Below are 14,671 nucleotides of genomic sequence, written 5' to 3'. Positions count from 1 at the left end.
ATTAGAAACACCTGCTGTTCATCAGATGATTGCTCCAATTTGTCCTGAATGGATAGAAGTACCTCCCACAGAGGTACATTCTCACATGTTATATGAACACTACCCCCCCCAAAAAAAAACCCAAAGGATTCTGCAGAATGAGCTAAGTTGTCTCAATTAAAAGCTCATTCCATTTAAATCTTTGTTTGGACTTTAAACATACCATTTTTTTAGATTATTTAGTTTTCAATACAAGATGACACAGCCTAATGAACATAATGTTGTTGAATGAACCAACTTAATAATATTCTTTGTTTTCTTTATGTATTTAGCATCCATTTTATATTGCACTCACACAATATGTGCACTGAGTGAGTTTACAGCTTTGCAGAACTGGAACTTCATCTGCCTCAGCCTCTTTTAATTCATTTTAAAAGCTCAAGTCAAGTGTGTGTGTGCGCGTGCGTGACAACGCGCTTTCGTCAAAGCTGAAGGAGACGCGAGGAGCAAATGGCTGTTGCTAACTAGCACTTAACTAAAGATCTGATTGAATGTGATGTGTATGCAAGAAAGCTGTACATAATTATCATTGTGATGAGTGGGGTGCAACTAAGGTCCACTGAAGTAAAGCTTGGTGGCTCCCATGGCTCTTAGTGCCACCCAACTTTTTTTTTTTTTTTTTTTTTAAAGCTCTACAAACTTAAGATAAAAAATGTAGTTTGTTTTTCAAATGTTCTGTGGCAAAAAGTTTACTCAAATGTTTTGAGTATTTTTAACTTATGAAGTTCAAAGTGAAACAATGGGTTAGTAAGCCTAAGTTGGTTGATTTATGCATAGTTCATATTTGTTAATGGGCCTAAAGTTATTTTGGAGGCTGCTATTGTTAGCAGCTATATTATTTTTCTCATTATGTATAGATAAAATATATAAAGTTGTTCATAGCTTTAAATTAAATAGAATTTTCTTTCTTAAATATCTTTCCTGCTACTTTAAAGAAACATAATCATGAAAACATGATTTTGTATTTTTTTTCAAGTAGCTTTTAAAAAATAAAATATTTTATGAACAATTATTTTAGATTTGATTTATAAATACCCCATTTAAGTTAACGACAGATTCATTATCATTATGATGAAAATATGACAGAGCAGTATGTTCTTTAGGGTCAAATAAATATTTAGCAACTTGTTTTGGAGTGGTGTGTGCCTCTTTTCAAAAGTTATTGAACTGGATGCTCTGCCACTGGAGAACGCCATAGAATAGAGTGATGATGGAAATTGAACATCTAGAGTAAATAACCCTAACCCCAATCCTAACCCTAATCCCAACTCTTATCCCAACCCTAATCCTAACTCCAACCCTAACCCCAAACCCAACCCTAATCCTAACCCTATTCCTGAACCCAAACCCTTATCCTGAACCCATCCCTAACCCTTATCCTGAACCCATCCCTAACCCTAATTGTAAACCCAACCCTAATCCCTAACTCTGAAAACTAACCCTAATCTTACCCTCAGTCCTGAAATTTAATTCCAATCTTAAACCCGAGCCCCCAGCCTTAAGCCCTACCCATAATATTGGGTTGTACATTTGTACAAACACCTGGATAATTAGTTTTTTTGGAAGTGGGATGTCTCTTAACTCTAGATGGATCATTCCTTTTTTGGTTTGGTTTTTCTTTTGGTATTATTGAAAACATTTCATTTAGTTACTTTGGATTCATTAAATTAAAAAACAACAACAAAAAATATAAAAAACTAAAAAATAATATTAAAAAATTAAAAAACAATTTATTTTATTTTGTTAAAACAATTTCAGTGTCACGTACAAAGATAAGTTCCTGTTAATCATGAGCCATAGAGCTCAACGGAGGTCCGCTACAATAAACGGGGATTGTGTTCCCGGAACACAGTTTCTCAGACATGTCCCGGGGATAGACGGAGAGCGGAATCCCGGGGGATGGCCCGTGCATTTCCGGTCCCTCGAGAGGGGGCGCCGGTTCCTTGCTTTTTCCCTAACCCTAACCCTAACCTGTTCGTTGACCCTGCCAGAATGTCTCGGGAAACCTTGCGGTGTTAACAAGTGACATTCTTGGCTGGGTAAGGTTTGTAGCCGGCCTCCCTGGGTCCACTAGGACAGCACGCAGGGCGGTGGTCTGGGGCCAACAGACCTTAAATGGGGCTAAGTCTTCTACTGGTGGCTAGCACCAATCACACAACAGTCCATCATGCACCACACTGCACCCACACCGTATTAGCTTCCTATTCTCCTCACTACATTCTAGAAAACGTTCAAATTAGCAGTTTGTTAGCCACAATAGTCTTCAATCCTCTAGTGATAACAGTAACAACAAAAAATAGAAGAAACTAAAATAAGATAGGGAAAGTTAGTAGAATGCTTGTAGCCAAAGAACACATCCGTCATCTCATTCCCCCCAAAAATCAAACTCGCACCTGCCCAGCCTAATCATCACTCACATGGTGGGTAGGATGGGTAGGTGAGCAGTAATATGCCCAGTCAGGCATAGGGAGATGACCTGCTCAGTCTAGTGGCTCTCTCTCATTCTGCTCTCCTTCATGTCCATTCTCATCTTTTAAGAGCAAATTATAGCCAGTAGTACATAAATAAATAGACAAAATAGGTTAACAGGCAAAATAGTACAATGACTCCACCCATACGGAGGAGTCACTTAGCGTTAGCATTAGTCAAATTCTGATTGGACATGGGACACAAGCCGAGGCTTGATCCACCTACGGCTGGCCGCCTCAGAGCAGGGTGTTCAGTGATCAAAGGCCGAAACACCCGTTGAGCCTGAGGTGCACTGCTGATGTGTCCTGAAATTCATAAAATTTGTGTTTAAAAACCTAAAATAGGCCAGTAATTCTAAAATGAATTTTTTTCCAAAAAATTAACAAAAGTAAATAAATAAATAAACAATGAAAAAAAGTTAAAAAAAATAACAAAAATAAAAGAACACACTTAGTTTCTCTCTAAAGAAATCTTTAACTTGGAGACTGACCCACTCACTCCAGTGGCTCACCTCCCTGTTATTATTATTTTTTAAAAATATATCAAAAGTCTGACAGAGCGATAGCTGTGCAATAACATGCACCGGCCAGTGCCTTATCCTTGGCTCCCGCTACATCCACGCAGGTTAAGACCCTGTGATGGAGGGGTCATTGTACATGTTCCAAAACCTAACCGCTAATTAGAATATATACCAAATATACCATACCATATATATTGCTTCCATTATTTTATGAATTTTAATATTTTAAAAATTATTTACTGATATCTGTTTGTCCAGCATCCCAGACACATTAATTCAGAATAACACAAACCAAGACAAATTTATTTATACAAAAACACAACTCAACAGTTAGAAGTTTTATTTATTAAGTTTTATTAACACTTGTGTGACCATTAAACATCTCCATCACTAAGTCACTTGCACAAACCAGTAAATGAAAAAATGATGTAGCCTGGTGATATCCTCACATAAGGGCTGCAATGTCAAGGGTCAGATTAGTGTAATCCATCTGACAGGGAAAAAAAGGAAAAATTGTTATTAATTATTGAATAAAATAGTCTTTAATTGCTAATATATGAGTGCTATACTTATAGAAGTAGAGTAGAAAATACTTGTAATACTTAATATTGATTAGGGCCCAAGCACCGTATGGTGCGAAGCCCTATTGTTTTTGCTCAGGTTTATTATTATTATTATTATTATATATAAATAATATATATATATATATATTTTGTGGCACACATTGGCCAATTGGGGTCCTTTAACATGCTTGAAAACTCTTGAAATTTGGCACACACGTCAGAGTCCGGCGATGCTAGGCTTGGGCAAAGGCTGGAATACAGGCGTGGCAAGGGGGCTCTGTAGCGCCCCCTGTAATGCAAAAACAAACATTTTGTGCACAGATCAGGCAATTATGTACGAGAATTGGTACCCATGTAGATCTCATTGACCCGAACAACTTTCGCTCTCTAAACAACAAGAAGTCGGCCATTTTGTATTATTTTATAATTGAATGCGGTGAACTTTTAAATAGTCCTAGGGGATTCATGCGATTGACATCAAACATGGTGAACATGATGCAGAGACATTGCACTTGCTAAATTCTGAAGGGATTTTTGATTTCTCGAACGGTGCTGCCATGGCGAGGCGACAAAGTTGTGGCGAATTCAGAGAAACAGGAAATGTCTTAAGTAAAAAATGTCTTATTGTGATGACACGCAGTGTGTATGTTCAGCCAAGGATTCCGATCGCATCGATGTGCTTATTGTGAGTCCCGGGTATAGCGCCACCAACAGGCCCCAGGAAGTGTCAGTCACAAAGGTGGCCCTGCTCCCCCCACCTGCCTTCGCCGTGTGCCTTAACCCCCCCCCCCACCCCCCGGACCTTGTCGGGAGTCGCGCCTTGGGGGCTCTGTCATGATTCAGCTCGGACTTTGGCCACGTGCAGTTTTGTTTGTTTCTCGTCACGTGTCTGCCCGGCCTTCGTCTGCTCCTTCCTGTCACCACACCTGCTCCTCATTGTGTCATGATTGTCTCATGTATTTAATTGTGCCGCGTTGCCTTGTGCAGCACGGAATCTACTGTTGTCCTGTCTTGTCTTCAGTCTGAGTCATGTTTCGTGTTCCCTTTGTTATTAAACCCTGTTTTGTTTTGCTATCCTGCGTCTGGGTCCGCTTCCTGCCCCGCGTCATGACACATTCAATGTTTGAATTGTAATTATATTAATTTGGTTTCATTTTAATTATGATATTCTTAGAATAATTTCAAAAAATTTTTTTCTTGCAAACATTACAGCAAAGTTATTTCACAGAAGACAATTATTTGTTTAACTATATGACAATGACTTACCTGAATAATGGCAAATGTGTTCATGAAGACATTTCCAGTGATTTCAATTATGGACACATTTCTTATTGATATCTGTTCTTTAAACTTACTTATCCAACGTCCATTTACAAATACCTAAACAGGTAAAAGAAAAGATTTAATGTCATGTTATTGACTTCATTTAATTAAACTGTTTCTCCACACATTTTCCTTCTCACATCATATTTTCCTTGTGTAGTAAGCATAAAGATATCAAAGGCTTCCCCTTCAACAAATATGGGATCCTCCTTATACATTTTTTGCTCCCATGCACCATTATGGTAGTTATTATAGACCACACTTGATAGGTCAGTCTTGAACTGGAAGATGTTTTCATCATGTTCATGTGGCCCAACCTTTTGATTTATTTCAAAGCTGAAAAAGATATGTAAGTTTCAGTCTTTTAAAGACTATAAATAAAATTAAAAAGTGAAAGTTTTTGTGTGCAATATTTTGAGAGCATACCCCTTGGATCCTAAAGGAACTACTCCTTGGAAAAACAAAGCCAATCCAGGTTTTAACCCTCCAGGAATTGGGTACAAATAGGGCTGTTTCTGTTTGAGTCATAAATCATGTTAGCATTATTGTGAAGGCTAAACAGTATTTCTAATCATAATCTTTTATTGTTCCTTTGTTGTACTTTTTTTTATAGCTTTATTAATATATATGTGATTATTCACAGGATAATAAACTTATTTTGAAGTGCATATTACTTACAGGTTTACAGAGAGGATATTTGATATCTGACTGGATGTTAGAAAGCTCCCACTGTGGGATGCCAGAATGTTGTTCTTTACCAAAGGAAGATGCACTCCAGTTCTGGAGAGATGAAAAGTATAAAGAATACGCATTAACAAAATTATCCATAAAATGTCTATTTTTATTAAAATTTTTATTACAGTTGTTTAAAAGCACTGTACCTTACACTGTACCAAAACCCTGTACAGTGTAAATCTATCCACTACAAAATAACTGGAGCCTTGACAACATGACTTACCGAAACAAAACCCACGCTATTTATATTGACAAAGCCATAAATATGAATCCCCTTAACTTTGTCCACTGGTATATGGTGATTGAATGAGCAATACTTCCGGCCATCTAGATACACCTGAAAAGAAGAAATTAGTTAACATCGCTTATATTATTTACTTGTATGTCGCCACTTATTTTTTAATCCCCATACCTCGTAGGCTTTTTGAGTGATGACGATGAAGAAAACAAAGTGTGATCCTCTGGATAAAGGGCACCCGAAATATTTTACTGAATTTGCCCAACTTCTATTCTGGCCTATTCTGCATTCAGAATAATTATTGGGATGAAGTGACAAATTAAAGGCAATGTCATCATTACCGCCGGGGCCAGTTCTAAGACTGAAGAAAAATCTGTAAAGAAAAGTAAAGTTGGTTATAGTTATTAGCCGAGGTTTTCACTGTGGTATACTATGTTTTTCACTATTTTACTATGCGACAGAGAAACCTCAGTCAGTAAAGATCGGGAACAGCATCTCCAGCACCACCACACTGAGCACTGGTGCCCCTCAGGGCTGTGTCCTCAGTCCACAGCTGTTCACTCTGCTGACTCACGACTGTTTAGCAATGCACAGATTGAACCACATCATAAAGTTCAATCCTGACTGCATTATACAGAGGGATTCGGAAATTGCACCATCTTGGATCGCAAGATAATGTAGACAGCTGAGCGGATAGTGTAGACAGCTGAGAAGATTATTGGAGTCTCTCTTACCTCTATCATGGACATTTACACCACAATTCTTTAAATTGCTGTTTTGCACATTCTTTGCACACCAAATTTCAATAACTCACCAAATTGCGATCGACGGTTCAACACCTTGGCCAGCGGCGCTAAGCACGATCTCTCAAACTTCAGCATCATGGCCAGCGCCGCTGGAGCATTCACCCTCCAGGGGGAGAGCAGGCTAGGGAGAGCTATGGGGGCGTGCCTGATGGAACTAATGGATGTTGTTTGATATTCTTTTTCAGAAACCTCCAGCTGATACAGGACTTCAGATTGCCGGCTGAGCCTACACTATGCTCCTGGAGAGGACTGCTTCACCTTTTCACTGCCGTCCCCCTCCTGCTGCCTAGGCTTGGAGCCTGTATTTCTGCCCAAGCAAACCTACAACCCCTTAAAGGAAGGAACTATTCATTTTTCTCCTTTACACTGACTTTCTGCTGCACTAAAATTGCACAAGTAACCTTCTCTAATCCTATCTCTGTGCCTATTCTTCTGTGTCCCATCTCTCTTTTGCACAACATTTACTACTCTATACTTGCACAATGTTTTGTACAACGTTCATTACATTCAACTGTCTTTTGTCTTGCACTATTTTCACATGTTGCACTTGATGTGGCTGTAACTTGACTTGCTTTCAGTCATTAGCTCTGTGTTGTTCTATGTAGCACCATGGTCCTGGAGGAAAGTTGTTTCATTTCACTGTACTGCGTCAGCTATTTAAGGTTGAAATGACAATAAAAGCTTCTTGACTCGTGTGTGTGAGAGAGAGAGAGAGAGAGAGAGAGAGAGCGAGCATGGGTCATGTATACTTACGGTCTGTCCCTTTCAAAAAGAACCCCTTGGAAGCACAAAGCCATTCCTATTTTCATCCCTCCAGGGACTTCAGTATAACAGGGAAGTTTCTGTGGTGAGTAAGCAATGAACCATTAGAAGCCATAAACCCATGATGAATGGAAATGACATATATGGGCAGTTTCAATCTATATAAAGGCTCCATTCTAGAACACAAACGTTCTAGAAAAGCAGTAATATGTTGCTCTATGAGAAGTAAGAAATGCTTTTCTTTTCACACTGCATTTACATTTATGGCATTTGGCAGATGCCCTTTAAGGCCTATGACATTTAAACCCAGGGACCGCAAGAAACTAAATAATGGCAATGTCTAATGGTAACGATTTTAATTGTTCAATCAACACAGAGGGGATAATGTTTATTGCACTGTTGATCCTAAGCATAAATATTGTTACTCACAGGGTTGTTCAATAAACTTATAACCTCTGATTGGATGTTTGAGGGACTCCACTTTGAAGTCAAATTACCCATCATTTGGGTCCTTAGTTCAGTAATAATGGAATAACGTTCCCAGTTCTGTAGAAAAACAAATGTGCATTTAACAGACAAATATGTAAATTTTCAGCTAAACTCTAAATGACGAATGGTCAAAAATCGTACATGCATGAATAGAAATTGTAAGAAAAAAACTTAACTGACCCAAGTCTGGCCCACAGAAAACTTTAATTTTCCTTGCCGAAAGAAGAGGACAGAATCACTGGCTTCACTCACTCCAACTTCACTAATAGCTCTGTAGCGGACCCAGTATTGGTTTGCAGGCTTAACGTCAGTCAGTGTAAAGTTCTCCTGAACATCTGGAGTATCTGTGACTTCCCATTTTTCCGCTTCGGAATCAGAGACCTGTGTTGTTCTGTACTCCATTCTAAACCGCTCTGTTGATCCGGTTGGGGACTTCTGCAGTTTCAGGATTATATTTCTGTCCTGAATGTTTACCTTGGGTGCAGGGGGTTTGGACACAGGTTGAAATGCACTGTCCACCATTTTCCCTTTTTTATAAAGACGGATAGAGATTCCAGGATTGGAGGGATCGGAGACTGACACAATGACAAACCTCATTTGTGTGTCATCTTTATTAGCTTGGAAGAAACTCCTGAAGAGAAAAAAGCTGTGTTTCATCTTCTCATTTAATTCAGGACGTTGGAACCACAATTGCTCAGCTGGCTCTGAAACTGTTATCAGGTTTTCAAACTCATCTACTTTTAAAAATTTAGTTAGAATTGACAAATATGGGTCTTCATATTTCAGAGAAGTGAAGCAGAAGCACACCACACTATCAACACTGGGATCTATGAGAATGCTGCTCATCAGGGCTGAGTATTTTAGAACAGGGACACCGCTCAGTTGTTGGGTATAGAGATTAAGCAGATGTAATTCACTCTGATTGTTCTCAAGCCAGTGATTAAGCTTCTCAGCTGTAAACGGAGACTTCTGATGAATGGCTATGATTTCTGTTAAGGCCTGCTCCTGCACCTTTCCACCCCGAATAGCAGGAATGAGCCTACGCAGCGATTTAACAAACATCATTTTGTAGACTCCTAGAAAATCCTGAAATGTCTTCAGCCTTCGTCTCACATCCTGGAAATCGTTTATTGTTGTGTTTGTAATTAGATCATTGCATTGAATCTCTGCATTTCCCAGGTCCTCCAGTAAGGATTCTGTTTTAGTGATCAGCATCCTGGGAATTTCTCTGACTAAGGAAGCTGCTTTTTTACTCAAATGTGCAAGGGGATAAAGCCAAACCTTCACTGGTACTGCATCATTTTCCCTCTTCCTCAGCAGAGATGGCAGCTCCTTGTACAGCTGCAGGGCCTCTATGTATGTTGTGGGGTTTTGCTCAAGTTCATAGTCACCATAAAAGGTACAGCTGATCTTGTCAGACATTTTTCTTTCACCATCACTCATTTTTAGACCTCCGGCTCCCTCAATATCAATAAAAGGAATATTTTTGACCATTATATTTAAGTTTCCCTCAATTTCTTCTTTGTCTTCATTCTCATTGGCTATTAGATCAAACACCATGAAAGCCTGAGCTCCATACAGTACAGCAGTAACAACATGTGTGGCAGTTTGATCTTCGATTATGTTGTGGAAGGTGATATTTCGGTCCATCGTAAACTCTTCATATCTTGTTGTTTGGCTGTACTGCAGAGAAACCCGGCTCTGACGCGCTGAGGATTTGTTATCACGTAAGAACCTGGCTGAGCCTCCAACATCCACTAAACCACCCAAGATGCTAGCTGAAAGGGAGGCGCTCACATCTAGGAGTTTAGCTTTCTCACTGAGAGAGTCAGAAGCAGTGAACTTTAGATCTGTCTTGGGCTGACGAGAGGAAACCACACCATTCTTTATTGTTTCGTTATCCCATAGAGAAATACCTGAAATAAGTAAGAGACTGCAAATGATACTTCTGTCATACTTGTTTCAGTGAATCCACAAATAAATAACGTCAGATGTAAAATAAAATATATTGAAGAAATGTGACCTTATTACACACCTGCATAATAAACCAGCATAAATAAAAATAACTAAACATTGGTTTTATGGGGATAAATGAAAAAAGTAAAGTTTAAATCCCACGAATACCAACAGGGCCAAATTAAGAGGATGATGAGTACATCAATATATAACATTACTTTCTGTTTATATTTAAAAAATTAAATCCTGATAATTTTAATAATCACTTTAAAAGGTACAATCTTGTCATTCATCTCATCAATCCTGAACTAATTTATCTAGCTTTCAAACAGCTATACACCAAAGAAATTTTTTAGGACAATGGAATACATTCATTCATTGGGGACATTCATGGCCTAATGGTTAGAGAGTCTGACTTGTAACCCGAAGGTTATGGGTTCGAGTCTCAGGCCGGTCACGACTGAGGTGCCCTTGAGCAAGGCACCGACAGCTCCACGGGCGCCGCAGCAAAAATGGCTGCCCACTGCTCTGGGTGTGTGTTCACGGTGTGTGTGTGTGTGTGTGCACTTTGGAGGAGTTAAATGTAGAGAACAAATTCTGAGTCCGGGTCACTGTACTTAACCGTATGTCACGTCGCTGTCACTGTATTGTAATTAAGAAAATCAGTATAATAACTAATCACCAAACAGTGTCAGGCTTCGACAATGCCCTTCCTGGACACTAGGGGACATTCTGGCAGGCTTTGTCTTGTGCCATGTGCTTTTGCTTTTGCAAACATGTCCCTTGTGTTTCAGTAATTGCCCTCCCTATTTATTTAATCCTGTTGTCTTGTGTTTGTTTTTTGCTGGTTTTGTCTCTGTGTCTGTTTTGCTTTCTGTGATTTGTTTTGTGACTTTGTGTTTTTAAATTGTTTCTGTGTTCTTAGTGTTTCCAGCCTTTTGATATTTAATAAATAAAGCCCACTTTTATGTTTTATGCCTGCACATGGGTCTGAATTTTTATCATTGATATTCATCTGATATTAATCAATAGAATCTTACTCAAGTTTGAAAAAAACAAAAATACTGATAAAAATGTAATGATGTTCCTTAATAAGAATATATGATTGAAATCTCTGGCATAGTTAGAGGTTTACAATAATTAATTAAATTAATTACATTAATATGTCTAAAGAACAGTATTGATCATTGATTCTCAGTAACTTTGCTCACACAGGCAATCTTTTTTTTCCTTTATTTTTTTTCTGGGCCATTTTAATGTTTTACTGTTGAAACTTAACATTTACATGTGTATTAAGATGGAGGTTGCCATTATGTAGCAGTAAAGCAACACTTGTATATAGTTAAAAATTGTGCCATTTTACCTGGAATGATGGAATCGCTGCGGCAGTCGTACAACATGCCAGGGTGCAAAGCCCTTCCTAGTGCTGCCATTTCAATGACTTTGGCCTCCATAGCTGGTAAAAATACAAGAAAAATAAATTGTTATAATTAGCACTACTAGAGGTTTCATATTAAGATCAATCACATAATGATACTATTAGTACCAGTTATAACATAAATAGCTAGAGTTGGCTCACCTGGTGTATTGCGTCTCACAATAAAATTGGCTCAGTAAAGGTGACTGTAAAAGTTTTTGGTTTTAGTCAGTGTCAGACTCCAAAAAAACTCCTGAATTTTATCTGTAGATTGTCAGATATTTATAGCCTGCTCGATCACCTGAGGAATTCTCTACCAATTAAAGCAAATAATCGTGGAAGATGATCCACCCTTTTCTCTCAGACTTTTCACATGCTTTACAATTAGGGTTTTAATTACAATAATAATATAATATACTGGTGGAATTATTCAGTAGTAGTACATAGTCAAAATAGTCTTTATTTGACTGACACTTATTTGACTATGATCATTATGTTTTAATTAGTTTTAAGTGTTATCTAGATCTAGGGAATCAAAATGTTCTCACAATGTCTATGTATTCATAAATGCTGTTATACTTATGATGCCTATCTAATCCATAATTGTTTGTTGGATTGTTGTTGTATTGTATGTTTTGATGTACTATGTGATGTTGAAAAATGACAAAGTGAAAAGCAATTCTTGTGAGTACAACTAATATGTAGTGAAGAGTTTCTTGTTCTGATACAGATGATAATTCTGAGTCTGATAGGGTTTAAAACTGGCATGGCTAAGACTGCTAATTCTACAACCTATGGTATTTTACTAGGTTTAATGAAAGAAAGCATCTCTAATGCTAAAGGCTTTGTGGAAGTTTTAACATGATTAGTATTGGCACTGTCACGGAATCGCCAGGTTCTCCCCTCACACAGCAAACCAGATCCTCATCACCTGAGTTTTAATCACCGTCACCTGGCACTCATCATTACCGCACTGCATAAAGGACACACGCTAGCTGCTTATGCACGCTGTGTCTACTAACCTGACTCTTTATCTCTCTCTATCAGTAGTTCCCCAAGTTCATCATCCATCCAAGGATCTAATCCCCGTGGGTCTGCTTCCAGTGATCCTGTGTGTGTGTGTGTGTTGGAGCTTCACCTGCACTGTTGCACCCTCGCTCACTTCATTCTCCACATTTTGTCAATAAACTCTGTTATTTTACATGATCTCTGTCTCCATTGTCTTCTGTCTCTGACAGGCACATTGCATAAGATCAATGAAGTTTTTTAGACTCTTGTCTTTTAGAAACTCTGTCTGGCCATAGTAATGACAGATATTTAATCTCGATTCATCATACATGCATTCTGCAAAAATACAGATGCTTGGGAAAGCACTTGATTAGCATAATTTATTAACAAAATATTAAGTAAATGCCAGACGCGACTCTACATTAGAATAATGAGTTTTCAAATTTAAATTCAAAGTGTTTATTGTCATATGCACAGAAAGTATGTTTCATTGCACAATGAAATTCTTACTTTGCTGTCCACACTAAATGTCATACAGTAAAGTAAAAAGTAAAAATAAAAATGTGTGAAGGAAAAATGAATAAAATAGAATAAAAAAAGAGCAATAAAAGAAATAAAGTTCTTAATAAAGGCAATGAGAAGTGCAGTGCCGAATAAGGCAATAAAGTGAGGTAGTGCAGTTCTGAGAAAATGCATGTGCAAAAAATGTAGTTCACTGTAAACAGTTATGTCCATGTAAACAGTTAACAGTTATGTCCATAATTGCAAACTCCTGTCAGCTGTTTAGGAGTCTGATGGCAGAGGGGAAGAAAGAGTTCTTCAGTCTAGAGGTCCTACATTTCACACTTCTGTACCTCCGTCCTGAGGGTAGAAGTGTGAACAATCCGTACTGGGGTGGGGGGGGTCTTTGAGAATGGAAGCAGCTCTCCTGTGGACTCTGTGGTGGTAGATGCTCTGCAGAGAGGGCAGTGGAGTCCTGATGATCTTCTGCGCAGTCTTCACCACTCTCTGCAGACGTTTGCGGTCCATGACAATAGTGCTGCCGTACCACACAGTGATGCAATTGGTCAGGACACTCTTGATGACGCAGCTGTAGAAGTTTCTGAGGATCTCAGGCGACATGCCAAACTTCCTCAGCCTCCTCAGAAAATACAGCCGCTGTTGGGCCATCTTGACCAGCTGCGTGACGTGAGGTGTCCAAGTGAGGTCCTCACTGATGTGGACACGCAGGTATTTAAAATTGCTCACCCTCTCCTCTTCAAGCTCCTGGATGAACAGTGGCTGATGCATTCTTTTCTCCTTTCTCATGTCCACTATAATTTCCTTCGTCTTGTCCGTGTTGAGGGTGAGGTTGTTGTCTCCGCACCATGACACCAGACTGGCCACCTCCCTCCTGTAGGCTGCCTCGTCACCGCCAGTGATGCGTCCTATCACTGCAGTGTCGTCCGCAAACTTCAGGATGATGTTGTCTTTGTGGGAAGCGACACAGTCGTAAGTGAACAGGGTGTAGAGGATGGGGCTGAGTACACAACCCTGTGGAGTTCCAATGTTTGTGATGATACTGGCTGAAGTCCTATTACCAATCCTGACAGACTGCGGCCTGCCAGTCAGGAAGTCTAGGAGCCAGTCACAGAGGGTGGGGTGCAGACCAAGTGTGGACAGTTTGTGGGGGATAACCGTGTTGAAGGCTGAGCTGTAGTCGATGAAGAGTATCCTTAGGTATGAGTCCTTATTTTCCAGATGAGAGAGGGAATAGTGGATGGCAGCAGCAATGGTGTCCGAGGTGGACCTGTTGGGCCGGTAGGCATACTGCAGGGGGTCAATATTGTCTGGTATGCTGCTCTGAATGTGGGCCAGCACCACTCTCTCGAAACACTTCATGATGATTGGAGTGAGTGCCACTGGCCTGTAGTCATTCAAGCAGGTGGGTGTGCTCTTTTTAGGCAGGGGGGCGAATGTCGTGGTCTTAAACATGCATCACCAAGGGTAACAACACTGCACTATTAGAGACATCAGTTTTAACAGGAATCCTCAGATTTGCAGGAGGTGAATACCAGAGTTTGCAGATTGACCTACAGTATCTGTCTGTGAGACGTGAGGGAGAGAACACCCCTTTGTTATGCTTACTAGGGGAGCAGAGCTGGGTGTTATCAGCAATGTTCTCACCATCCTCCTTCCACTGTTCTGTCTTCTGGGAGAATGATGTGCCTTGAGAACAACTTTCAGAAAACTTCACCTGGATGACTGAGAATCTTCACGGACATATTATGCTTAAATTAAAAAAGAATGATTTTGGATCATTTATTACCATCAAGCATTCTTAAAATTTTGATGTGTTTTTACTTA

The 14,671-nt window shown here is 39.3% G+C and overlaps 2 protein-coding genes across 5 annotated transcripts in view; both read right to left on the bottom strand.

The window, feature by feature from the left end:
* adamts6 (ADAM metallopeptidase with thrombospondin type 1 motif, 6) overlaps nucleotides 1–14,671 on the bottom strand; it is a 351,012-nt gene that overhangs the window by 67,388 nt on the left and 268,953 nt on the right. The gene's annotated exons all lie outside the window — the stretch shown is intronic.
* On the bottom strand, nucleotides 3,404–7,591 carry LOC113653006 (galectin-4-like). Of its 3 annotated transcripts, XR_007138755.1 has the most exons (7): nucleotides 7,447–7,591; nucleotides 6,062–6,260; nucleotides 5,873–5,986; nucleotides 5,593–5,694; nucleotides 5,341–5,429; nucleotides 4,858–4,971; nucleotides 3,404–3,518 (listed from the first exon to the last, which is right to left on the bottom strand). XR_007138755.1 is itself a non-coding variant. In XM_047804503.1 (6 exons), exons 1-6 carry the CDS (start codon nucleotides 7,500–7,502, stop codon nucleotides 4,962–4,964), a joined length of 570 nt encoding a protein of 189 aa, XP_047660459.1. In that variant the 5' UTR covers nucleotides 7,503–7,591; the 3' UTR covers nucleotides 4,668–4,961. The 3 variants fall into 3 exon arrangements, 2 of the variants coding, with proteins under 2 accessions (XP_047660459.1, XP_047660458.1); XM_047804503.1 differs by lacking the exon at nucleotides 3,404–3,518 and having other exon boundaries at nucleotides 4,668–4,971; XM_047804502.1 differs by lacking the exons at nucleotides 3,404–3,518; nucleotides 4,858–4,971 and adding an exon at nucleotides 4,987–5,250.

Source organism: Tachysurus fulvidraco, chromosome 20 (genome assembly GCF_022655615.1).
Source record: "Tachysurus fulvidraco isolate hzauxx_2018 chromosome 20, HZAU_PFXX_2.0, whole genome shotgun sequence".
Taxonomy (NCBI): Eukaryota; Metazoa; Chordata; class Actinopteri; order Siluriformes; family Bagridae; genus Tachysurus; species Tachysurus fulvidraco.
This window is presented reverse-complemented; position numbering and strand designations above follow the sequence as displayed.

Bases quoted from the DNA above. Each gene is read 5' to 3' on its own strand.
- LOC113653006 (XM_047804502.1), bottom strand. From the start codon at position 7,502: ATGAAAATAGGAATGGCTTTGTGCTTCCAAGGGGTTCTTTTTGAAAGG. The intron at 6,261-7,446 runs GTAAGTATACAT...TTTTCTTTACAG, and splicing joins CTTTTTGAAAGGGACAGACC to ATTTTTCTTCAGTCTTAGAA. The intron at 5,987-6,061 runs GTATGGGGATTA...TCTTCTTTTCAG, and splicing joins TCACTCAAAAAGCCTACGAG to GTGTATCTAGATGGCCGGAA.